This window comes from Myxocyprinus asiaticus, chromosome 19 (assembly GCF_019703515.2).
Source record: "Myxocyprinus asiaticus isolate MX2 ecotype Aquarium Trade chromosome 19, UBuf_Myxa_2, whole genome shotgun sequence".
NCBI lineage: Eukaryota > Metazoa > Chordata > Actinopteri > Cypriniformes > Catostomidae > Myxocyprinus > Myxocyprinus asiaticus.
Genome location: NC_059362.1, coordinates 37,336,560 through 37,364,241, shown reverse-complemented (window position 1 = coordinate 37,364,241; position 27,682 = coordinate 37,336,560). Strand labels below are relative to the sequence as shown.

The 27,682-nt window shown below is 39.3% G+C and overlaps 1 protein-coding gene across 1 annotated transcript in view; it reads right to left on the bottom strand.

Moving 5' to 3' along the window:
- Positions 1–962: 962 nt before the first annotated feature.
- The window catches only part of LOC127410102 (EH domain-containing protein 3-like), a 40,892-nt gene continuing 14,172 nt past the window's right edge, over positions 963–27,682 (bottom strand). Inside the window, exons 4-6 of the mRNA XM_051645164.1 lie at positions 16,676–17,088; positions 6,600–6,764; positions 963–5,357 (exon numbers count right to left, since the gene is read on the bottom strand). Coding sequence (XP_051501124.1) covers positions 4,830–5,357; positions 6,600–6,764; positions 16,676–17,088 — 1,106 coding nt within the window. The 3' untranslated portion in view covers positions 963–4,829. The remainder of the gene's footprint in view (positions 5,358–6,599; positions 6,765–16,675; positions 17,089–27,682) is intronic.

Here is a 27,682-nt window from a genome sequence, read left to right as displayed (position 1 = left end):
ACAGTTTAGTCAATGGAAACACATCTACATTTGCTTTGGCATTAAAGGGATATTTCACCCAAAAATGAAAATCCTCTCATCATTTACTCACCCTCATGCCATCCCAGATGTGTGTGACTTTCTTTCTTCTGCTGAACACAAAGATTTTTTGAAGAATATTTCAGTTCTGTAGGTCCATACAATGCAATTGAATGGTGACCAGACCTTTCAAGCTCCAAAAATCACATAAAGGCAGCATAAAAGTAGTCAATATGACTCCAGTGGTTATATCAATGTCTTTAGAAGCGATATGATAGGTGTGGGTGAGAAACAGATCAGTATTTAAGTACTTTTTTTTATTAATGTTCACGTTAACATTCTTCAAATTTTGAAAGTGAAAGTGGAGATTTATAGTAAAAAAGGACTGAAATATTTATATGTTTCTCACCCAAAGTGATTCCATCACTTCAGACGACATAAATTAAGCAACTGGAGTCGTATGGACTACTTTTTTGCTGCCTTTATGTGATTTTTGGAGCTTCTAAGATCTGTCCACCATTCACTTGCATTGTATGGACCTACAGAACCGAAATAGTCTTCTAAAAATCTTCGTTTGTGTTCAGAAAAGAAAAAAAGTCATACACATCTGGGATGGCATGAAAGTGAGTAAATTATGAGAGAAGTCTCAGAGCTCAAGCCCAGTCCTGTTTTCGAGCCCCTCCGTTATGGATAGCATGCCGACTCTGTTTACCTTAATGCGCTCCAGGAATGTATTAACCACTGAACTCGTGAAATACATTTCTATAAAAATTCATTAATACACATTCTGGCTCAAAGACAAAAAGATACATTTAATTTAGCTGAATGAAGAATCATAAGGCAAAATAGCATGGAGCTCCACACACATTATTCCCATATGGACTGAATTAAGTAAACATGTAACAGAACTCAAGTTAAAAAACCACAATACAAAGGGACCCTTTAAATGAGTTAGATCTTTATTTAGTTGAATAATGTCCACCTCCCTGAACAGTAGTGTTTCACATAGTTTGTCCTCACTGGTTAAAACACATAACGCACAACAGAGCATCTGAGCTTTGCACAAGCACACAAACACAAGCTAATTCACAATACATTTGCAAATCATATTGCACCCACATACATGTATATATAGCTACATACTTGGTCAAACACACAAATGTACAACTCTACATTATGGCAAACAGAGGGAAAATCTCATGTGCAATTTATGAGCAAAGTTGGAATATTTCATTTGAGACTACAACTTAAGCATTAATGAAAGTCTTTGAAGAATGTTATTGTTTATTTTACTAGCAGGAAATGACATTGCAGAATATAACAATGTGTTTTGAACATCTCTAATGTCACATCAAAACTCTGATTGAGGTGGGTGTGTCCAAAGGCACCAAGGCAGCTTATAGGCTCAATTCTTCTGCTTATGATTATTACAAGCCCTGCTAGGTTGTGGCGGGGAAAGCTCATTATCATAAATAATTCTTCATTTAATTGATACAGTCACACTGTAAAAATTGTTAACCTAAAAATTTGCTTCATGTGGTAACATCTAAATTAGCTGGTTTTATTCAACTCAAAAATATTATTAAGCATCACTCATTCAAGCTGAATATATTAGGTTACACCAACAAAACTAATTTTAAGTGTTAGATCAGGCAGAAAGACCTTAAGGTAACAATGGCAGGTTACCAGTTTTTACAATGTAGTTTGTTACATACCTTGCAAACAGAATTCTGCTGACTAAGTCAACTGTTGAGTTGTCCCAACTGTGTACTAACCAGGATCAGTTGAGATACTTCACATAAGTAAATGGTTATTAAAATCAAAGCAGATCAGATTTAAGGACCATTTAGGTCAAACTTCAGTGCATAAAACCCCATAAATTCCCCTCAAAATCCAAAAAAATCTGCTTAAGAAACTGCAACAGCTCTAGATAACTGCTTGTCAAGAGGTGGATACAGAGCTAAAGAGTTCAGAAAATCTTTAAATGCTTAAATGATTACTATTAGGGAAAGTGTAATAGCATAATATGACTAAATACATATTTAGATCCTAAGCCGCTGCTTTTTCAATGATAATGCACAGAGTGCGTGAGCATGGAAATGCTCAGCCAAGCTCATCTGCATGGATATCACTTAAATTGGGTGTAAAAGCTGTACAGCAGCATCATTTTGTTTTTTTGTGGAAATCAAATCGGAATTCTTTACGCACTCTGATTATAACCCAAGTTAGTTTCGATATTTTAGGCAATATAACATATACAATATACTATTAACAAGGATACTAGCTCTACAGGTCCATCAAAACACTAAACATTGAGTCTTCATACAAGGCGTCTATACAGTTTTAACAGTCTCTTGGTCAGGCTAGAAAGGACTCGCATTCATTAAAATGCCGCCTTAACAAGAAGAGAATAACAGTTACACCCACTTATAAAATACATTTTGCTTTAATTGTTACATTTGATCAGTTGTGCACTTAGAATAACTACTGATACAAAGATTCAGAATAAGGCTTATTTCACACGTCTCGTATCTGCAGCATGTAAGCGTAGCAGCAGCATAACTGCAACAGCAGGCACGTGTTGAGCGTTTTTGAACATTTGTGTAATAGAATTGCAGCTCTATATAGAAAATACAGTGACATCTGGGTTACCACATTGAGTAATATGATAACAGCAATAAATTATAAAATACTGGGATATTAGGTCATTGGGACTGGGATATGGCTGACTGATTAATCAAAATAAAATTGAAATCTGGTTATGACCTAGTGCGATTATCAAACCACTAGGGCTGCGATTTAATTAAATAGTCTGAACGGGCTGCCCACTGTGCTGCGTTTATGTGCGCAGATCTGTTCTGTCTCTAGTGTTTCCTAAATCTTAAATGCCTGTAAACAAGGACAGTATGTATTATACATACCCTGAGCACGCACGAAGCTCAGAATGTTCAGAGCTTTCTTTGCTGTTTTTCTGGTGCCCTGTGGGACAGATTGCACTGCGTGATAGGTTCGGTGTGCTTACGTAGGCTGAGAGTATTATATTCAAACCACTCCAGATTCACTTTTATTTCACATTTGCATAATTCCAATTACCCTACACCATGTTTTTGTGGAAAGAAGGGAAGATGAGGGCATTATTATTATTATTATTATACAATAATATTTTTCTGTAATACTTTCTTAACTTAAACAAATTATTATTATTAAGCTTTTTTTTTAAGTTGAGACATTTTTACAGAAATATATTTTTATTTTCCATTTCTACCAATAATAATAATATTAATTATTATTATTCAGTATTATATTACAATAATATATAATTATTATTTATATAACATTATATAATATTGATAATATAATAAAGGCGACTGGGTTCCAAAAAAATTATGATGACAAGTGGACTGAGACCCTTTCACAAAGCGGACAAAAAAGGTACACTGTTGACAGGTGCAATGTGAAAGTGCAGATTATACATTTTCTCTGTTTTATTTATTTATGTAGTTTCGTTCTTTTTTAAGAGGACTACACCCTTGATATGATTTATTACATGCAAAACATGATTTAATTTAGGTGAAAAGGAATTTTTTTATGTTTATCATATCATGCTTCAAATCGCAATATTTTTCATAATAATCACAATTGCAATATTTTTTTAAATAATTGCAATTAGATTTTTTTGTCTAAATCGTTCAGCCATAGATTGGGCCATTACATACTATTTCAAAATTGTATAATCATTATAAAATCTAATTTACATGAGGAGGGGGAATCACAATTAAATTCCAATGGTAATTAATTTACTGTAGGCGGAACCCAAACCCTAAAGTGAAGCTATTAACTGCTTAAATCGTCTGGATTCAGTCAGGTGTAATGAATATAAAGTTTGACCGATGAATTTCCATGACTTTTCCAGTTGTTTTGATTACTGGATGATGGCGATTGCACTCAAAAGAGCAATTTATAGTCTATTAAATATTTTAGAGCTCAGCATAACTAGAATAAAAACATATATTTGCTATTATAAGTTTCCATTTTTGTTTCATGACTTTAAAATATTTTATTCATTTTCATGAGTTTTCCAGACCTGGAAATCACAATTCTTAAATTCCCTGATATTTCCAAGTTTTCCATGACCATGGGAAGCCTGGCTATTTTATGTTGCTTTATAAACCCCTAGATTGCAAAAGACAGTGTTGATAAATAGGTTTACAGTGCATTATTACCATATTTTTACCAAAATCAGCATGCAACGCACAGCAAAAATAGGCTCAGCACTGAAATTGTTATATCTGCTTACGTACTGCAGACACAAAATGTGTGAAACAGGCCTAAGGTTGACATTTTCTTCCTGTTTTAATTAATATCTCCTCTCTTCTGAGACAGAAGTTTTAATTGAACAGAAATAAAATAGATGGACGAATGATCTGGCTTTAGAGTGATAATAGCTGAACAGATGAGCGAAATACCATTGTAAGCATGTGAAATTGTGCCATAAAAATGTGCAAGTCATCAATGATTTTTATCACTGCAGACAACATGATTTGTTCATAAAAATTAATTAATAAAACAAAACTAAATAAAAAACATATACAGTTTGTTGGTGGATCATATTAAATCCATTCTTTCTACTACAACATAATCACATATTTCAGAAGAGTCACTGCTTTTCTTCTACTGTATACAGTATGATAAGAAGAAAAGTTGTCCAGCCATCTTCCATTCCACAAGAAATGAATTGCAGCCCGAATTCACAACATCTGCTTTTCCAAAAAATAAATCCCAATTCCGAACCACGTCAATCATGATGTATGTTACTCTGGAACTTTTCTCTTGGAAGGTGGAACAAGATGAGATGGGAGTTCACTTGGAAGCTCATGACCTTCTAGTTTGACCTTGATGAGATGGTTAGCCAAGGCAAACTCCTCATCATCAAGCATTCCATCTTTATCAATGTCAGCCAGCTTCCAAATCTTACCCAGCACAGTGTTTGGCAGCTTGGACTTTACCATCTCCTTCTTGGCATTGGCACCAGTTACTTTGCCGTTGACGGGCGAAAGAGTGTAGAAGATTTCATCGTACATGGGTTTGTCACGAGCCACCACCCACTCCACTTCGTCAATGCCCTCGCCGGCTCCCTCGCCATAGCCGTGACCAAATGGCCCATTCATGGTGCCCTCAAAGGCACCGCCCTTCACCACCTGTTTGGGGCGCTGGGTCTCCTCTTGCCGCACCAGCACCATGAGTTGGGCGATGTCGTGGGCCAGCATGTCATCAACGTTGTCCAGTAGCTTCATCTTCAAAGGTTGGAACTTGTTCAGGTCATGTGCCTGAAGCTGCTCCTGTACAGTAGGAAAGAAAGCAAGAAAAAACAATTGTAGGATGTAAAGTGATTTTAAGTTGTTTTTTTCCCATCATTTGGGATTTGGTTTGTATGGAATGTACAAGGTGTGCAATATTATTTGGAGTTATGAATGAATACACTTCGGCTAGCTTTTTCCTCATAGTAAATTGTGTCATTCACTATATAGTGAATGAGTGAACAAGTCAGCAGTTTTGGGATATGAATGCATGAAATGCCTCTGTTGCTTAGGTTCTCCTATAGGCCTACACCTCATAAGTTCACCATCACAGTGAGATGTCATGATAGCTGAAATTTCCAGTATTCCGTCCTCTCTTTCCATGTTGATAGCTACTCTCAGTTGTTGTATGAAAAAGTTTCTTTGCATCATGCTGACACTTACGTCATTACTACAGCAATTGATGTAGATACACCAGATATTGTCAAAACTTTTTGAACAAACAGATCAGATTTCATCACTTGCAATATAACAATGCAAACAGATCTGATTTGAAAAACAAATAAGGTTTATGTGCAGTATGAACAAAGCCTAAGACAGCTGATTTTCCAAAGAAAATATAATAAAATTTAGCCACAAATGGAAATTATCGGAATGTGAAGAGAACATGACCAAAACAAGCAAATTTGACAGAATAGATCCTGTGGACAGTTGTTTTGGTGTCGAATTCCAACAGCTTTGAACACAGTTGCACAATTGGGATTTTGGCAAGTGGCCTCAAAAAGTTCTGTTGTCCATGTGCACTAAGTTTTGTTATGCTTGGATATAGCACTCACAAGATACAGCCCAGTTAGTCAATATGGGCCACACCCAAAAACGTATTGGCTTATATCTTCTGAACGATCAAATAAATAATTTGTTTTGATGACTTTTTGTTAGGAGCATCTCTAGATGATACATTCCAAATTTTATACAAATCAGACAAACAGCCAAGGATGAGTGGTAGAAAAGTTATCTTGTGGAAACAAAATCCACATGACCAGTTGATTTAAAGACAAGATGGATTCAGAGGAAACAGAAATAGCTTGTGTTGGGAAAATGTGTTGTATAGACTTCTTGCATGAAGCAGTGTAGGACAACTGATGCTGATTTTCAATGCGTACTGAAAAATCTCCAGTGATTGCAGAGAAAGACCCTTTAAAAGTCATTGTAATCTGATTTATAGTCAAAGTGAAACCACATTCTTGAATATGAATTTATGTTCATGTGTTAAATTGACCATACCTGCATTTTCTTCAGATTGGGAAAGTCTCCCGGGGAAATCTGGTGTTCTCTCTCAATGCGGCTGTAGATTTCTCCCAGGCTGTTAATCAGCTCCTTCTTTTTGTTATCTTTCCCAAAGACTGTGGGCATGTCTTTCTTCAATGAGCTAATGATGTATGCATGAACCTGTGAGAGTAGAAAAACAAAGTTCCTTGTAAGTTTGTAGAGAAAACAAATAATCAGATTCACAGGGTGAATCCCACAAACAACATGTCCAGATCATATTTCACCCTGAAATCAAAAAGGAATAATACTAACAATGATAAGTTCTTATAGTTAAGCTATATTACAATATATTTAACATAAATAAAATGCAACCTATTTTTAAGATCATTAAGATTTTATGCATTGTGACAGTATTTTCATGACATTTAGACAAAATACTGTTTTAATGTACTAAGGTGAGAATCTTTACAGTAATAATCATCCTATCTGGACACTATTTATTTTATTTTTTAAATCAGCATGATTTAATGTCACAGCAAATGGGTCAATAAAGTGATGCACATTTTTCCCCATATCTATTAAGTAACTAATGTATTAAAAATACATTAATAATGCAGTTCACACAAAACAATTACTTGAATACACCTCTTCTATGATGAACATGTTTTCAATTACTGAGTTCAGTCATTTTAATTTTTTTTCTTTTTTTTTTCTGGGGCTTAATGTAAAGAAAATCATGTGGTATAACCATCAGGAGACATTAAAAAATAATATATATCAAAAAGTCAAAAATCAAAGTCTCATTAAAAGCTGAATATTTTTTTTCCTGAAAAAAGAAGTGTTCGCATGAGAAGTGCAGAATAATATTTGACTATTATTTCTTCTTCTTCTAAATAAAAAATAAAAAACAATAAGCAGTGGAACAAATAACAAATTTTGTCCACCAAACCAAAGAAGGTTAACATTTTGTTGTCATGACCCCCCCCAACCCCACCAAAAAAACAAAAAAACAAGTTTTAATGTGAATTAAAAAATAAAAAAATAAATAAAAAGGATTTTGTTCAGGTCATATGGAGTAACCCCAAGAAAACAAGCTCAAAAAATATTTTTTACCTTGAATTGTTTCATAAATGTTTTCAAAAATTATGTAACCAACATGGACACAAAGATTATAGTTCTACGAACACGTGTTTTAAGCTTGATTCTTAAAAGATTTCTAGCAAGAATGTTTAGCAACTTGGACATCCTTATTTGTCAATGACCCAAATAAAATCATGATGTGAAAGTACTTTACAAGTGAAATAATAAATCTTTATATTAATTCTTTATATTAATATATTTTACCTATATTTTTGCATTACAGTAATGAGAATGAGATTTATTCCCATTACAGTAATGAGAATTAAGGAAGGGGGAAATATGGTTAATTGTCATTAAAAAAACCTTAATGATCCTTAAAACAGGCATATTTTCTTTATGACTGTTTTATTTCCTTTTGAGGTGACATATGACATAGGCATGTTCTTGACAGGCTTTGTGAGATTCACCCAAATGTGATTTTTTTTAGTCTACAATAGATTGTGATATGGAATATAAAAAGATACAGCTCAAGACTACTGAATTCAGCACAAACATACAGTATATATCAAAACATTCAATACAAAGCTGAATGGTAGCAAGACTACACAAGCTATAAAATTAGTCGTCATCTACAGCAGAGGGGCCCAGTCCCAGGGTGGAAGGAAAGATGACTGTAAAAAATGATGACAGGCAGGGAAGCACATCTCTGTGATCAGGGTGAGGGACAGCGAGAGGTCAGAGACAAACCAAATGTTATTTTTTAATGGAACCAGCTGGATCTGGAGTTTTATTTTGAGTTTGACAAGTGACCAGTACCAACAGCCCCCAATGTTTCCTCTGCCAGAGAGGGGTCTCTTTGCTACAGCCCATCTGTTTTAAGCAACATCCATACCGATGGGGATAATAAAAAAAAACTGACATCAGAGAGTTTTATGTTTGACTACCTAAGTTGGTGCTCTTTTTTATATACAAGTGGAGGACTGCTGTTGAAAAACAGCATTATAGTGTGGAATCTGGCTGGCAATGGGACTTACACCTGTGGACAAAAGACAAGAAAAGCTGTTCTATTTGCTTCGATCATTTCTTAGATTGTCCAGTTGGTTCCTATGTTGTTAAGGTGAAGAGGGTCATTCTTGCATCAGCACCATTAAAATGGAATTCCAAAAACAGTAACTGCTTTCAAACAGGTTTCCCAAATACTCCCCCCTGTCTTCCAGTATTTTAAAATCCAAACAAATACACACTTAATCTTAAACCATTTAAGGCTATTAGATTTTATAGGCCTTGTCCACTTTGTCTGAAGACACAGTCCCCATTACTGTGAAGGACATTGTTAACTGTGCCTTTATGGGAAGGGACATCATGACTCATGATCTCCGATTATTTCAGCACGTCCAACAATCCTCACTAATCATCTGACCCCTGAGTCAAAGTCAAGGACTTTCTTTCCATTTTCTAGTCAAGTCATTATGATGCAGCTAAATTTGTATCTTCCATAACTCTCATTTTTAATTTATTTAATTCATGTTTAATGTAGATTTAATAGAGGGTCGATTCAACAAAAACACTCATTCAGCATAGAAGGATACATTCTTACAACAAAAGTGACAAAAGGTACCATGATACTAACATGATTTTTGTACATGGTACCATGGTAAAGTAATATAATGGCTTTCTGGATATGGATATAGTATGGTATCCTTTAAGTTACCATGTAAATACTATGGTAATATGACTATGGTAAACATTCAGTACTATGAATCAGAATCAGAATCAGATTTATTGCCAAGTATGCTTACACATACAAGGAATTTGTCTTGGCGACAGGAGCTTCCAGTGTACAACAATACAAAAACAATTCAAAAACAGCAGCAAGACACAGATAATAATAAAAAATAAAAAATAGTTATACACATATGTACATACACACACAGACACACACATACACACATACACATACGTAGTGCAATCTAATACAAATCTGTTATCTGTTATGTGCAGTGCAAATACAAATCTGTTATGTATAGTGCAAATGTTTTTTTCACATTGGAATGAAATGGCAGAAGAGGTTGGATGTGTTGGATAAATATAAAAAAAGAATAAACTGTGTATTGCTCAGTGGGGCAATTTAACTGATCATGAGACGGATAGCCTGAGGGAAAAAACTGTTCCTGTGCCTGACAGTTCTGGTGCTCAGAGCTCTGAAGCGTTGGCCAGAAGGCAACAGTTCAAAAAGGTAGTGGGCAGGGTGAGTGGGGTCCAGAGTGATTTTTCCAGCCTTTTTCCTCACTCTGGAAGTGTATAGTTCTTGAAGAGGGGCCAGGGGGCAACCAATAATCCTCTCAGCAGTCCGAATTGTCCTTTGTAGTCTTCTGATGTCTTATTTCGTAGCTGAACCAAACCAGACAGTTATTGAAGTGCAGAGGACAGACTCAATGACCGCTGAGCAGAACTTCCTCAGCTGGCAAAGGAAGTACAACCTCTGCTGGGCCTTTTTCACAATGGAGTCAATGTGTGTCTCCCATTTCAGGTCCTGTAAGATGGTAGTGCCCAGGAACTTGAATGACTCCACTGCTGCCACAGCGCTGTTTAGAATGGTGAGGGGGGTCAGTGTTGGGGTGTTCCTCCTAAAGTCCACAATCATCTCCGCCATTTTGAGCGTGTTCAGCTCAATGTTGTTTTGATTGCACCAGACAGCCAGCTGTTTAACCTCCCTTCTGTATGCAGACTCTACATCATCTCGGATGAGGCCGGTGACAGTGGTGTCGTCTGCAAACTTCAGGAGCTTGACAGAGGGGACCTTGGCGATGCAGTCATTGGTGTAGAGGGAGAAGAGTAGTGGGGAGAGCACACAGCCCTGGGGGGCACCAGTGCTGATTGTACAGGTGCTGGAAGTGAGTTTCCCCTGTCTCACAAGCTGCTGTCTGTCCGTCAGAAAGCTGGTAATCCACTGACAGATAGACATGGGAACAGAGAGTTGGTGTAATTTATTCTGGAGTATAGCTTGGATGATGGTGTTGAAAGCCGAACTGAAGTCCACAAAAAGGATCCTTGCATATGTCCCTGGTCTGTCCAGATGTTGCAGGATATGATGCAATCCCATGTTGACTGCATCATCCACAGACCTGTTTGCTCGATAAGCAAATTGAAGGGGACCTTGAAAGGGTCCAGTGATGTTCTTCTGGCGGGCCAACACCAGTCTCTCAAATGATTTCATGACCACAGACGTCAGGGCGACAGTTCTGTACTCATTAAGTCCTGTGATTTTTGGTTTCTTTGGGATCTTCTATTGAAGATCTGTGTGAAGATGGGGGCCAGCTGGTTAGCACGGGATTGAAGACATGCTGGTGAGATGCCATCTGGGCCTGAAGCTTTCCTCGTCTTTTGTTTCCGAAAGGTGCGGCTCACATCATCTTCACAGATCTTAAGTGCAGGTTGAGTAGCAGGAGGGGGGAGGAGGGGGGTTGCAGGAGGTGTTGGTGTTTGTGTGAAGTGAAGATCAGAGTGGGTGTGGGGTGTGAGATTGGGCCACCACAGGGTTGGGAGTAGGAGTCCTGTAATTTGTGAGTTGTTTCATGCCACTCCACACTGATGCAGGGTCGTTAGCTGAGAACTTGTTTTTCAGCTTCTCATAGTATCTTCTTTTAGCCACTCTGATTTCCTTGTTCAGTGTGTTCCTGGCCTGAGTGTACAAGACTTTATCCCCACCTCTGTAAGCATCCTCTTTGGCCTGACAAAGCTGCCTGAGCTCTGCTGTAAACCACGGTCTGTCGTTGTTGAACTTTAAATAAGTCCTAGTAGGAATGCACATATCCTCACAGAAACTGATATATGATGTAACAGTATCTGTGAGCTCGTCCAGGTCTGTGGCTGCAGCCTCAGAAACACTCCAATCCGTGCAATCGACGCAGGGTTGTTGTTACCGCTCTGCTTCATTGGTCCATCAATTTTTAATTTCTGCCTGTAATTTGGAAGAAGATGAACCAGACAGTGATCAGAGAGTCCCAAAGCTGCTCTAGGGACAGAGCGATATGCATCCTTTATTGTTGTGTAGCAATGATCCAGTATGTTCTTGTCTCTGGTGGGGCATGTAATGTGCTGTATGTATTTGGGCAGTTCACGTGTGAGATTTGCTTTGTTAAAATCCCCAAGAATAATAATAACTGAGTCCGGGTATTGTTGTTCCATGTCTGTGATTTGATCAGCCAGCTGTTGCAGCGCTGCATTCAAACACGCATTTGGCGCGATATACACACTCCCGAGGAAGAACGAGGAAAACTCCCACGGCGAGTAGAAAGGCTTACAGTTAATAAAGAGCGCTTCCAAATTAGGACAGCACATCCTCTTTAATGTTGTTACATCTGTACACCAACTTTCATTGATGTAAAAGCATGTTCCACCACCTCTCGTTTTCCCCATTAACTCCGCGATGCGATCCGCTCTAAACAGCTGGAAGCCCAGCAGTTGTAATGCGCTCTCCGGAATGGCTTTACTCAGCCAGGTTGAAAAGTCCTTGTTTGTGCGGGTGAGGAGATGTAGTTTGTCCATTTTGTTAGGAAGAGAGCGGAGATTTGCAAGATGAATGCTCGGCAGCGTTGTTAGAAAGACCCGCTGACAGAGTTTGACCAGCGCACCAGCTCATCTTTCTCGCCTGCGTCTCCTGAACAACAAAGCCGTGCCTCCAACTATAATTTCTAGCAAAACATCTGAATATTCAAAAACCGGGAAAAGACTGTCTGGTATAAGCTGTCGAATGTTCAGCAGTTTGTCTCTGGTAAAACTGACTGGAAAAAGATGACTAAACACAGGACAAACAAATAAAAACAACAAAACAATAGGAGTGCTCCAAACCGAGGCTGCCATCCGCTGCGCCATCCCTCTCTGTATACTATGGCATATAGTGGGCCTAAAAAGTAATCACATGTGTAGTTCATAACATTAACTATGAATCCAAGTTTGCCAGAAACTGTCCGTATACTTTTTCTCTCCCGTTTGAACAGTTTATCTACTGTATTATTTTATCATTTAAAACCTAACAAACGTCTTTTATGCTAAATGTTTTGCTTGAAAAGTGTGAATGTACATTTATGCATTTAACTGCGACTAAAGTGTCCACATACTGATATTTTGGGGCCACTGTATATCAAAGTGTGATGGTATTTACCATCTAATCCCAAGGGGAGTCGATGACTTTCAGTTCAGTTTAGATAAAAAATGTAGCCAAAAATCAGGGTCAGAGCCACAGCAGCACATTGTGCAGTTTAGAAAATGGCCTCATTACCGAGCAAAGGCTTGTGAATAGATCAGACACACAACAGCCTCATAAACACAAACAATACATGAACACACTGCTATTACTTCTACACTGAACTATATGCTGGACCACATCAAAAAACATAACACAATGCCAAAAACATTAGCTGAATGTAAACTGAATAAATGGAGAAACAGAGACATTAAATGTTATTCTGAATCACACAACTAAATCGTCTCCTTTTGAACATTAACATATAAATGTGCAAGTGCCAGGGGCGGATCTACTGGGGTGGCAAAGAGTGGCAAATGCCACCCTAAGAAAAAGCATTGCCACCCCACAATAAGTATCCAAATGTATTAAATATAAATGTATGTACATTATAGTTGATGTTGTAATTGTGTAGGGTTTTATTCATGTCGAACTGCCTCAACTCTCATCGAATGCACAAATGACTACACGGACCCATACCAGACTCAAATTACAGCAATGGCCAATCACAGCAGCCAATCGCGTGATTGATTACAGCAGCAGCCAATCACAGCATTGGACCAATCACGTACTTGCTACTGCAGCGCATGTACAGTGTTTGGGCTTTCGCCGGTTGAGATTTTTTTAGATTATTTTCTAAACAACAACAACAGGGACCACATGGAGAAATACATGGAAAAAATAGGTAAATAATTAATTTCTCAGTTGTTTCCAAGTATTCACCATTGTGATGGCCTTCTTGGCCGTATTGTTTGTGTGTATGTAGAGCGTGTGTTATCTTTTTCTCTTTCTCTCCCTCTACCCTTAATCGCTCTCAGGTGAGGGGTAACCAGGTGCTGATTGTTGATGGGGCGCACTGCGCACGGTGCATTTCCTCCTTATATAAACTGAGTGTTCCATTGGGTTGTGTGATGGGAGACGGGTGTTCGTGAGCTTTGTCATCTCGTTCACAGGTGCTCAGGTGCACATTCACTTTTTTCTGGGTTACTGCTGCTGGAGTGGAAAGTTTGTGGTTGTCGCTGTCTGAACTTTATTTTCATATACAGAACTGTAAATAAATGTGTCTGTGTTTCCGCTACTCTCGTCTCCCCGCATCTTTATTGCATTTTATTTTTAAATTGTAACACTCATCCACTGACGTACAGATGCAATCTTGGTTTATTAAAATAAAAAGTTATATATGGGCAAATTAGAACACTGAACCACTAAAAACTACAGGCAAAAAGTTACCACTAGATCAGTCAGTCATGTTTTTAATCAAAGTGCTGATCTATGAATTAATCTACTGACTAACATAATCCCAAAACTGACAGTGGCAGATGTAGAGATGAAATTACCATATTATATGAAATATTTATTTGACAGTGCTTGAATTGGTCATTAAGAATGACTGTTTATCAAAACATAACATAATTTAAAAGAATCTTTTACTGTGCATAACATAATTAATATTCACGAGTTTCGCAGCATTGCCCCCAACAGTACAATTTTCCGTACAGTTTATTTTTATTTAGACCTAACTTTGTGTTAATGTTCACTTTCAAATGGCTTATTCCAGCTGTTACAAAGGTGATAGGCCTAAAGGACATTATAAGCAGAATAACATGGGATATGCTTTTAGTTCAGATTGCCAGTTCTATATGTCAAGCTAAGGAACATTTAGAATTTGTTGATGTGTTTAATAGACAATGTCTTGGTGCTCTGGAGATAGACATTTTGTTACTTATTTTTTACTGTCATGCAAAAAATGATTTTTTTTAATGTTGGCAAATCAGTAGCTAAATTGTTACTATGCGTGATTCCTGTGGAAATGCAACTGTATCGCAAATTCATGGGCATTTGTAATTTGATAGTGACTCCAATTAATAAACTAGTACTTGTTGCAATGAATCTTGGTACATTAATCCATTAAAACCAAGCATGGGCACTTGCTTTGGTGTTGCCATCCCTCATAGTCTGCATGCCACTCCCTTGCCACCCCATCAAAAAAATTCTAGATCCACCCCTGGTAAGTGCTAAGACTGAGCTTGTTTTTGTTTGAACAAAATTTGCTAACCAGCTGTTTCCTGCCTCTAGTGTCAGTAGTGGTTTGGTTCTGATATTTAAAGAAAAAAATCACCCCATGCTTTGGGACTTAAAAGAATAAATCACCTAAACAAAAACATTCAGTCATTATTTACACACCCTCATGTCGTTCCAAACCCATTTGATGTTATTTTTTCTGTGGAACACAAAAGGTGAATCTTCACACAGCTCTTTTCTATACAAGGTTCTTAGTGATTACGTCTGTTAATTTCCAGAAAGGGCCAAAAAAAAAAAACATAACCTCATGCGACCCCGTGTTCACATGCATGGACGTTGTATTTTGGCTTCACTATACACAACGCATAATTTCAATGAATAAAAACCGACTGAATACTCTTCACAAAACTCCAGACTGTCATTTAAATGGTTAACTACTGCCGCACCGAGTCGTGTGACAACAACATGCTGTCGATTTTCTTGAAGCACTCCTATGGATGCAGTGCCAACAAAAGTGCCTCTGGTAAGAAATATCTTTATGTTTTTTTCACTGAAACCTGTTTGGTTTTTAAGAGTAGCATCTCTAGATTCATTTGATATGCCGTTTTAAAAACATTTTTTTGGACACTGGCATTTCCTCAAAAGTATAAAAAACCATGATCGTTATTTTGAATAATTTTCAGCTCTAACACATCTGTGGGTCATTTAGCTTCATTTTAATTTACAATTTGTTATGTTTAATTTTGTTATGTCTGTGCAATACGATTCTGTTCATTAACATTAGTAAATGCATTCCAATACAGTATGGGTTCATCCAAAGCTGACAAATGTTGATTTCAGAGGCTTTATATGGATTTAGGATGAAAATAAGGTTAATTTTGAACTGTTCTGAGACCAGTGCAGACAGACAGCATACTGGAGTTTACTAAATTCACTAAATAGTGAGCAAGGGAGCATCCTATAGCTTATATGCAGCTAAGTGCATTCGATTCTAAAATCCAACCAAAAGTTCAGTTTCAGGCTGCAGATGATGTTTGGACCACTCAACATGTTTGGTAGACATAGGACAATGGTAATCAGTACATAGATTCAGAATTTTATAATGCTACATTTTATTTTAACATGGTTGGCAGTGATTGGATGATGCTGGACATTACTTTGAATCAGAATTATTTATTCAGCTTTACAGAACATCAGTTGTAATGTCTGTAACGTCTCAAAAACATGGATAACCAACACAAATGGAAAATAAGAAACAATTTTATGAAATAAATCTGACTTTCTATAGCTTAGTGTTATTTAAAATTTCACAATGTAGTCTCGCTGTCCTCATATGTGGACATACATTTTTAGGAAAACTATTTGCCTAGAATTAGATTTTTTGCTTGTTTACTACTAGTTACGAATCAAAAAGAGAAATGGAAGATGCACACAGCAGTCATGCTGGGTCTCAGGAGGATAAGAACCCATAAGAACATAATATAGTCCATTCGACTTATGCGCTATATTTCAAATGTATTCACATGAGATTTTAGAGCTTCGGTGGAGGGGAAGATTTTCAGTGAACAACTACTTAAATTCTGTGCGTTCCTCACACAAAGCTATCATATGTCTTTAGTAGACTTGGAATATAGCACAAAAGTCTTAAAGACTAATATTACAGTGCTTTTATTGTATCTAGGTGTGGGCATTTGGCATCTAGATTATTTGCCAAACTTCAAAGGCTAAAATGATCAAAGTTTACCTTAGCGAGGCGAGCTCTCTTGATGAGATCGTTGAGTTTGCGGAGGGCAGCATTGCGTGGCAGTGACTGGATGTCCTTGAACAGGTCCTGCTCTTCTGCCTCAAACAGCTTGCGATTGTCCGGGATCAGCAATGGATGCGACCAGAACGAGCCAATGTAGACACGGATCACCTCGGGCGTGTTTACAATCTTTCCCAGTGACCACATGAGGGCACCGTAGACACGCATCAGCTGCTGCGTCTCGATCTGGTCGGCCTTGTTGAGCACCACGCGGATCTTGTCCTCGTGATTCTTGAGAGCCTTGATGACCTCTGAGAATTCGTCCGAGATGTCCAGCTTGTGGGCGTCGAAAAGCAGAATGATGCGATCCACACGCTCAGCAAACCATTCCAACACGGCAGCAAAGTCATAACCTGGAGGAGAGATTGGAAAATAGATTGTTATCCTGTAAAGTATATTTGGTTCAGAGAGCCTTCATGCCCAATGGAGACATGGAGACTGGATAGGCAGCCAACCAATCATAAAAGGCCATTGACCTTGCTGGATCTGGTGCTTCATAAAACTGAAAGTCTGATCCAACAAAACTGCTAAAGCATGCTGCTGACTCTCTTCAAGGTGTTGTTAAAATGCACAGGGCTGTTGCGGTTTTATGATCTAATGTCTGCCAGTAAGTAATGGCTTCTGCAGCTCAACTTCTAACTACAACCCTCTCTGGGGATGCAGTGTAACCTGTTCAAAGAGTAAGTCCCTGATTCAAGAGGTTAGCCAGAAGATGGTTCATTTTAAAGCTGTATTGCAGTAATCAATGCAATAATAGTACATGATTTGATTAGACGGATTAAGGAATATTTGAAAATTACTCTCATTTTACTTCATTTGTCCAGTCATTAGGCTCTGCATAAAACATATTTGCACATGATATAAAAAACTGCTTTACTTTTAAAGCTAAAATGCATAATTTTTTAAAGGTTACAATACTTTCACTCTACCACAGCTTAATATGCAGAGAAAGCTTTCAGTAAACCATTTGGGGCGGGACTATCTATTTAGTCGTCCAATGGCAGACATGGGGAGTGTTCAGGAAACCTGTTTGAACACAATCATTGTTTTTGCGATTTCGTTTGTTGTTGCTAGTGGTGCATAAATTACACTCTTCAGCTTTAAAATTCCACTTCAATAAAATATGAATTTTCAGGCATTTGTAAATACTTCTAACAAATCAAGTAAGATGTTTTTGGCTAAGACCCATCAAATTTATCAAAATGACCATTTTTTAAGTCTGGCTCCTATACTTATCCAGGAGCAGAAAAGTCATTTTTACATTACCTGGATGACTGCAAGTTCAACATCCTGGCTACAATGGCAGGTTGAAATCTTGAAAGGGGAAGTCAGCTATAAAGTCAAGAAAGCTAGAATTCTCAAATGAAACCTAATGCAATTGTCTGATTAGTTGTTTAATATGCACAATATGATATCTCAGAATGGAATTGCTTTACTGCAATGCAACAGAGGACAGAAACATAACATTCTTTTAAGATGATGTCAATGCAATACTGCTAACATTAAACAAAACTGACACTAAATGACACTAAACTTCTTTCTTATAGTAATAGAAAATAATAACAATGCTAGCAAAAACAAAGTTCACACTAACAAGTTTTAAATTGGAACATAATCGAAATTATACATACTTAGTATACTATTACTACTACTATCTTTGTTCCCTTTCTCAACACCCCCCCCCCCCCCCCCAAAAAAAAAAACAAAAACAAACAGCATATGGGGGTTTGCTGGTCTTAGCTGGTTTCAGCTGATCTAGCTAGCCACCCAAAAACGTATTTGGTGTGAACAACCCCTCATGCTGGTTTATGCTTTTCTTCTTAGCAGAGCTCTGTCTCAGGAACTTGCAAATGCTAGTATTTCCTGTACTATTTTAATAATTAGCAGTTGAGATACAACTGGTCAAAAAAGTATACTCATTTTGTAATATGCCATGGTGAAACATTCTGAAGATGCCCAACAAAATGCATTTTGGCTAAATATTTTGAACTTGCAATACCCCACCTGTAAGGCACAGTTTCAGAAGAAAGGATAGAAGGTGATAGTCATTCCAACAAGGCTCAGCTGTTAAGTCAATGCTACAACCTGTTATATTTTTGTGCTGATGTTTACCTGCAGTAAAAACATTCAGCCCAGTGTGTTTATTTATTACAAAGTGAGTTTACTGGGCTGTATGGGGAATTAGTGTGTTAATATTTCAAATCAGTGACATGGAATATGGCCAACATAGCTATTTCTTTCACAGATCCCATGCCTACAGGAATGGAGGAGATCATTCCTTCCGATTTGCCAGTTTCACAAGGGGAGGCTTTATTGTCACCTGCAACACAGTGGTTTATGTCTTATAGAACAACTTATAGAAGTCTATTCAGTATTGTTTAATTGTAACTAAAGACTAGGACTTGCATATTTAATATAAAAGTCTAAGAAAGACAGCATATACAGTATCAGACACATGAGAGCAGTGCCATTGAGAGCAGGACAATAACAGCGGTGAAACTGGTCACGGCTTTGGTATTACAGCTGCGAAGTTGAAGAGGGACAGATCTGCGGGTTAATATGAGGAGACCCTGTGATTTTCACAGTGCACCTGGAATGAATGGTGCTAGAATTTCAGTGGCGTAATAAGCTGTAGGTGTTAACACTATGCCGGCTTAAAGTAGTTTGGCAGTATCTACAGTACCTCCATACGGACATTTATGCAGGCAGCTATAACCAAAGCCATCGTCTGTAGCAACTGTTCATGGGGAGAGAAAGAGATACAAAGATGTCAACTTGCAAGAACAGAAAAAAATAAAAAAATAAAAAATAAAATAAAATAAATAACTAGAAGTGTCTCAAATTCTTCACTGAGTAACACTGACTAATACAATTTTAAGTAGTTCAAGGTCAAAGGGAGAGAAACACAAACTGATATGAACAGAAAAAGAAGATTAAAAAACAAAGGAAAATAAAAAGATAAGTAAAAGTGGAAATGGTTTTGGCTGTGCTGCATGTCTAACATTCAACATCCTACACTTTCAATGAAGATGCTAACATAGGATGTTAATGCTAAAACACGCACAATCAAAACCTAATATTCTATGTTTATGAACTCTCAGAATACAGACAGACCGACAGACAGAAAGAAAGTTGTCACAAGGGCTATATTTGGTAATGGTGAGATTTGGAGTCTTAAGTACAATTGCACAAATGTGTGTTTTCTCTAACAGAGGTTTTGTATGTTGGTTTCAAATAACTACTTCAAAAGCCTCTTAAATTATTATTATTATTTTTGTTGTTGTTGTTGTTGTTGTGAATTTTACACTTAATTTAAATTACACTCATATTTTTGTGAATATACATTCAGGCAAGTGTTAACTATATTATGAATACAGATTTTTACCAAAATGTTTAAATCTGTTCATAGGATAAAGGTATTTTTCACGAAAGTCAGGTTGGGGCACGTTGTCACATTTTATTGGGGCAGGTTGTCACACGTATTTTAAATGTCATAAATTTATACAATCTATCAATTACAATATTTTTAACCAAAACAATGTTTTGATATTTTTGTTTGTTACCTTTTCCATTCTTGTTGTTTCATGAATGGTTTTATGCCTCAAAATTGTTTTAAAATGTTACATTTTGTTGAAAATAAATAGGCTAAAAATATAAGAACTTCACATGAAACCTACATCACTGGTTTGATGGCAGGTTCCATTGTAATGACTTTTTTTAAAGGTTCAATAATGGTGAAAATGTTAAATAGCTTCTTTGTAGCCAAGACTTGAGGGTATGTGGCTATAAATAATTGACTTTCAAAAACATACCTACCCAGAAAAAATATTCAATATAACAGTTAAAAAAGTGCGACAACAACCCCTAGTCTCCCCTACATAGGCCTTAAGACTGCTTGTCAGAGGTGCTAATGTGATTAGATATTATTTGCCACTTAAGACCTTCTAAAATCAAGTTACATTATGTAAGGTTTTTAACATATGGTTGTAATCAAGGGCCTAAACAGTTTCTAATCGAACACAAATATCAGCAAGTGTGTGGCTTTCAGCTCAGAGTAATTTGAGCCGAGGCATTATTCAACACAGCATGAACCACAACAAAACACTAATCTTATTAAACCTAAACAACAAACAGAGCGATTTAAACAACCACCTTGTACCATCAACAACAAACTACAGCAGAGCCACTGGACCTATGCCTCATCTGTTACACTAAAAATATAATACAACAGAACCAATCCAGTGATTGGATTTGGCAGGATGTATTTCCTTGAGGAAAGAGGGTCTATTTTAGAGCACCTGAGCATGGTGGAGAGTTGGGAATGATAAAGCTGCTCTTTAGAGCAGAGCTGGCATACAGTCAATGGAGCCTAACAGATGCACTCCCAGGAACATGCTGCACTGCCAAAGACTTGATAATAGAGTGAATGAGAGAGAGAGAGCGAGAGAGAGAGAGAGAGAGAGAGAGAGAGAGAGAGAGGATAATGGGTCTTGCAAAAGCCATGAAAAGTGAATAATGAAGCCAGCGACCATTCTCGACAAAATGTCCCTCTAAGGCTTCCATATGAACAACAGGCCAAGCCCTCAGAATTTTGAGTGGAGTTATGCAATATCTCCCAGTTTACTTGCATGTAGATCTCCAGTAGTTTCAAGTACTGCCAATAAGTCTTTATCAAACATCTTCTGTCAAATGATAAGGAGGGTCAGGATAAAAATGAGAAAATCAGAGGGAGCATACTAGGAGAAATGAGGCCAAAAACAGGTCTGTGGGACTATCTCTGATATAGAAGAAATGGATGCATTCAGTAACCAAAAATGCAGTTTGTGACCTAATGGTTTCTTTGCGGTGCCATCCTCTGTAATGGATGGATGACAAAGTGCTGATGAGTGTTAGAATTGTATAAATGTTATTAATGGTATGATCTGGGTGGGGCACCATCTCTCAGTGCTGGTGCTCTATACGCTATAGCTTTGGATCAGGTTACTCTGACAGCGATACTGCAATGTATGCTTAGACCGAGGCTGAGTAAGTCTCACCTTGTCAGACTTTTGATTATATTCACTAGAAATAAATGAGACACTGGCAGTTGATGCTTTTTAAAAGTGGGGAAGTGCAGACTATTGTTTTTGGTGTCTGAAATGTTGCACCCAGAAGCTGCTCAAACTACTATTCAAACAGTTACATTTCTTAGCGAAAATAATTAACTACGCTCAAAACAGTTTTTGGGCAAAATGTGCGAAATATCCGATTATGAATGCTGAAATAAATGTGTTACATCAGATTGCAAATTACTGCACATGTATCTCCATATCATCAGAGTTCCCAAGGTCATGGAAAACCTGTAAATATCAGGGAATTTTTAAATTATGTTTTCCAGGCTTGGTAAAGTTTGGGACATTTACTCACCTGGATATTGCTCTTGTGAAGAGTAAAAATGTCACACAAGACACAGTAATGTTTGATTTGTGATTCATTTCAATAAATTAGTTCAAATAGTTCACAAATCAGTAGGCATGGCATAAAATATCGATATATCGATTACTGATCAGCACATTATTTTATCTATATATTTTTGAGGCATCAATATATTAACATTAGCCGACATTTAAATTAGAAGCCTAATTTGCCTGCTTTCCAATTCACTCAGTTGGGCTTCTGCTGAATGTCTGGCATAATAGTGTTGGGAGACCACAAGGGGGGTGATATATCATTTACTGAAGCATGTCACAAGGCACAGGTATCACAACATAGGACCGGTATATTAGAGCTCCTTGCACAAGACAGATACACACAAAAGTTACGAAAGTTTTTCTACTTCTTCAAGAATGAAAGTGACATTGATGAGTTTGCAGGTTAGTGTATGAAACTGGTTTAACTTTGTGTAAAAGATTCCAGTAGGAAGGAAGCAGGAAGCGGTGTTGCAGTCGAGGTAAATCAACCTTTAATGGCTTTTCAGCTTCACAAACACAGACTTTGGCTTTTCAGCTTCATAACAAGTATCTCTAGTCTCTATTGTTTAGCACACACAGCTTCACTAATTACACTAAACAGCCCAACTTCGGTCACAGTAACAGCTTTTCGGCATTCATGTTCGGTGTGTGTGTGCTTCGGCCTCTCTCTGTCTCTTTGGTGTTCTCAGTCGGCCTTTTCAAGCCTGTCTGTAATGAGATACAGGTGTTAAGCATCAATAATCACCAGGTGATGGCCGCTTCCTCTCTCCCCAATGACAGACACACGACCACGTCCCGCTCCACATACCCCCACCGCCCAACTCAGGCCCGGGCAACGTCCGGCCTGCTAGCCCCCCCCACCTTAAATTTGAAGGGCTGAAGTGCCAGGTATCAACGAGTGATCCACACACTGGTATCCTTCATGCGGTGGAGCCACTGAAGCTGGGCTGTTTTTTCTCTGGATAATGGAGTTAAGGGGATCTGCCAATATCCCTTAGTTAAATCCAGTGTCAAATAAAATTGAGCTGCACCAAACCGATCGAGCAGTTCGTAAATTCGGTGCATCAAATTTAGACACCGCGTTGACTTTCTGGTAATCAACACAGAAACGGACTGACCCATCACTCTTAGGTACAAGAACAACCGGGCTGGCCCAATCGCTGTGCGATACTTCTATTACCTCCGTGAGCTGGGACGGTGAGAGGTGGTCTCCACAAGGGACCGGGGAGAATGGATCGACTTTGAACTTCACTTCCGGCCCGAGCTCCACCCTCTCCGGAACTACCGTCCCAATGGACCGCCTCTCTCCATAATTTAAGAAGGTTGAGGTTGTAAATTTGACATGCTCTGCCTCTATCTGTTCGTTTAACCTCATAATCGAGTTCTCTGACTCACTGTCTAACCTCAAAGGGTCCTTGCCACTTGGCGAGTAATTTTGAACTCGACGTGGGGAGTAATACAAGTACTTTGTCTCCCGGTGCAAATTCCTGGGCACCCCTATTATAGAGCCGGCTTTGTGTTTCTTGAGCTTGGAGCAAATTCTGCTGTGACAACTGACCCAGTGTGTGTAGCTTTGCTCAAAGATAAAGGACATATTGAATTTCATTCTTGCTTTGGGAAGGTCCTTCCTCCCACGCCTCCCATATGATGTCAAGCACCCCGCGGGGCTGACGTCCATACAGGAGCTCGAAGGGGGAAAACCCTGTGGAGGCTTGCAGGGCCTCCCTGACTGCAAATAATAGGGGTTCGAGCCATTTGTCCCAATTTCTAGCATCCTTGTTTACGAACTTGCGAATCATATTTTTCAGGGTTCGATTAAATCGTTCCACCAGCCCGTCAGTTTGCGGGTGATAAACGCTGATGCAAATCGATCTAATCCCCAGTAATTCATAAAGTTTGCGTAGTGTACGTGACATAAACGTTGTGTCTTGGTTGATGAGGATTTCTTTTGGAATCCCCACCCGGGAGAAAATTTTGAAGAGTGCCTCCGCAACACTATGTGCTGAGATGTTGCGAAGAGGCACTGCTTCCGGATATCGTGTTGCATAATCCACCAGGACTAATACAAACTGATATCAGCGTGCTGACCGTTCTAATGGCCCGACGAGGTCCATACCATTTCTTTCGAAGGGGGCCTCGATTAGTGGTAACGGGAGCAATGGCGCTCTTGTGGTGGCCGGTGGATTCACCAACTAACATTCGTGGCGTGCCACACACCACCTGCTCACATCCCCACGAATGCCTGGCCAATAAAAGCGGGCCATTAAATGGTGTAGAGTTCTTTCTTGTCCTAAGTGACTCGCCATAGGATTGTGGTGAGCCACCTGGAAAAGTGTTTCGTCAGGCTGGAGCTGCTGGCCATCGATTACTCTCACTTGGTCAAAGGCGTTCCTAAGGGTTTTGTCACACGACTGCTCTAGAGGGAAATCCCCCTCCGGGAACTCCCTAAGGACGGGAATGCCAGAGGATTCCCCTCCTGCGTCATTCTGACGCTGAGCAGACATAGGCGACCCCGGCTCGCCTCCTCGACCATCGCGTCACACACCAAGATTTTGGTTTGCACGACCCATCCACACATAACGCTTTTAATAATCTCTTAAACCCTGGCCAATTAGTTCTCAGAATCAGTGGATGGGTGAGGTTGGAATTAACTGCGGCCTCCACTCTACGCTTTACTTCCCGAAATTGAATAACGGTAGTCACTACCGGATATTTGTGAACATTTCCATGCACACACCTCACCATCACCTTGTGGTTTGTACCCAAAGCCCCGTCATGAATTGAGGTTTGATTACAACCCGAATCCACCAGGGCTTGGTATGTACACCCCTTTACGTCCTGTACGTCCCTGCTCGATCGAGGGCAGTCCGTGGCATGTCGGGGAGCCAGTCTTGGATGCGTCTCAGCCCCCCCGCCACTCCGACAGACTGGCCCAGGCTTCCCGGCTGCACCCGTGGTGGCAGAGACATCAACCTGGGAAGGATGATGGAGAGGAGTAGGGGAGGGGGCCGGTGCATAGTTTGGATAGAACCACTCCTCATTGCCGGGGAGCGGGTATAGGGCGAGAGGGAGGGGCAAGAGGAGGAGGAGAAGCAAGATAGGGGAGAGAGAGAGAGAGAGAGAGAGAGAGAGAGCTGGACTGCAGCTCGCCAACTCCTGGATAAGCTGCCATGTGGGCTTTGGCAAGCTGGACAGCGCCATCCACAGACGTGGGGCGATGGCATTGGACCCATTCCGCAGTTCCTCAGGGCAGACGAATGGTTAGTTGTTCCAGCACCATCAGGTCGATAACTTACTCCATGCCACACCCTTCCTCAGCCAGCACCCATCTTCGGCAGGCATCACGGAGCTGCTGAGCAAATGCAAACGGGTGGCCGGCGTCACTCAAGGTAAGGGAGCAGAATCGCTGGCGATGTTGTTCGGGGCTACGGCCAACTCGTTGCAGGACAGTGATCTTCAGCTTGACGTAGTCCAGGTGGTCCTCAGCTGGCAGTTGCTGCACTGCGAGCTGGGCCTCCCCGGAGAGCAATGGCAGGAGGTGGAGGGCCCACTGAGCTCGCGGCCAGCCAGAGGTGGTAGCTGACTCTTCAAAAAAAGCTTACGAACGCCTCTGGATCGTCCTGGGGGCCCAACTTAGTGAGCAGGAGTTACGGACTCTTCGCTGCTTCCAGGGTCGTGGCGGAGGACCCGCCTGGAGCTAACCAGCTCCATAAGGCCTGCCGATCCTCGGCCTGTGATTGGAGGAGCTCCCAGAAACATTGCTCCTGGGCAAGGAGAGCTTGATTGTAGGTCTCCTCGGTGCTGGCGAGGGCACTGATAACTTCGTCCAGCAGTGAGGTGTCCATGGCAACCAGGTTTCGGCACAAGTATAAAAGATTCCAGCAGACAACCTTTAATGGCTTTTCAGCTTCACAACAAGTATCTCTAGTCTCTATTATTTAGCACACACAGCTTCACTAATTACACTAAACAGCACAACGTCGGTCACAGTAATAGCTTTTCGGCATTCAGTTTGTCTTTTCAAGCCCATCTCCATCGTCACTGTAATGAGACACAGGTGTTAAGCATCAATAATAACCAGGTGATGGCCCTTACCGCTTCCTCTCTCCCCAATGACAGACACACGACCACGTCCCACTCCACACTGTGCAAACTGAAAGATTGGAAATTATTATGCAATTTCTCTGTATGTATCTTTGGAGAGGTTTCATTCAAGCTGTCAAACCAAAAAAAAGACATACTTGTACCTGAAAATACATTGTGTAGGCTATATGAAAGATGCATATACACAATTTATCATCCACTGATGGCTAGAGTCAACAACCTTTGTCCTTTGATAATGATTTGGGTAAAATTTAATTGAAAACTATGTAGTTACGCTTCGTGGTGCTGCAGATTTATGAGCAGCCTCAAGATACGGCGAGCCCGCGGTGTGTGGGTACATACCTTCATTGAAAGTAATTATTTTTTATTTTAGAACGCACCATGTCATCCGCCAGACATGTTCGGTGTGAACCCCCTTTAATTTACCTTGCTGCTCACACTTTACCAAAGTTGTGTTGAGAAATCTGTTTAATAAAACCACACAGACTATTGTACAATGGGTAGCCCTATTTATATCTGAAAAAAATCTGATATATATCAATTATCATAGGGAAATTCCTCAGATTAGCGATGCATGATAAAGGCATCGATCCCAAGCCTACAAATCAGTCTTAATGATTCATTAGCCAATTAATGATTAAAAATAAATTCCATTTCCAGTCATCAGAAATACATTGAAAAGTCATGGAAATTCACTGGTCAAAAAGAGTGGGCTCCCTGAATCATTCTATAGAGAAGCCGGGCTTCCAAAGTACACTGATTAAAAGCCCAATATCAAATAGGCAATCAGATGGAGATCCAATGCGAATAGCACCCTAACACCCAGAAATTGTATTGAACCTAGCCAATCAGATTGGAACTGCCATTTTCAGTCAGTTCTTGCCATTTTTGATGATAATATACATCAGACAGTGAATTTAAACAGTACATAAGCATGCTGTCTGGGACAAAGGCTGAGTAGCAAGGCAACAACAGCATCTAATTACAGATGCACACAGCCAGCTTAAACAAACACAGGCACATGTGGTGACAAAGCTGAACACACCTCCTCATTGCACAATTCTGCGAACAAAACTCACTGAAAATTTCAGCCTACTGATTTGATTCAGTTCATATGAGCTTCTCTCTGCAGGATGAAACGGGATCTGCTGCTTATAGTCATGGATAGGAGTACCTTTCTGACATCTCATGTGACTGCTGGAGAAATTCCACAGTTCTGCTTGACATAAGCAGAGAATAGAGGATGCGTGAGAGACATTTTCTCATTAAGGCCTGCTAAATACAACCATCACACTGATGTGCAAATGAGACTTTCTGTTGGAAAAAAGAAAAAGAACAAAGAAGAGACTCCTTATGAGAGAAAGTGAAACACAGAGAACTGTTCTGGCAGCAC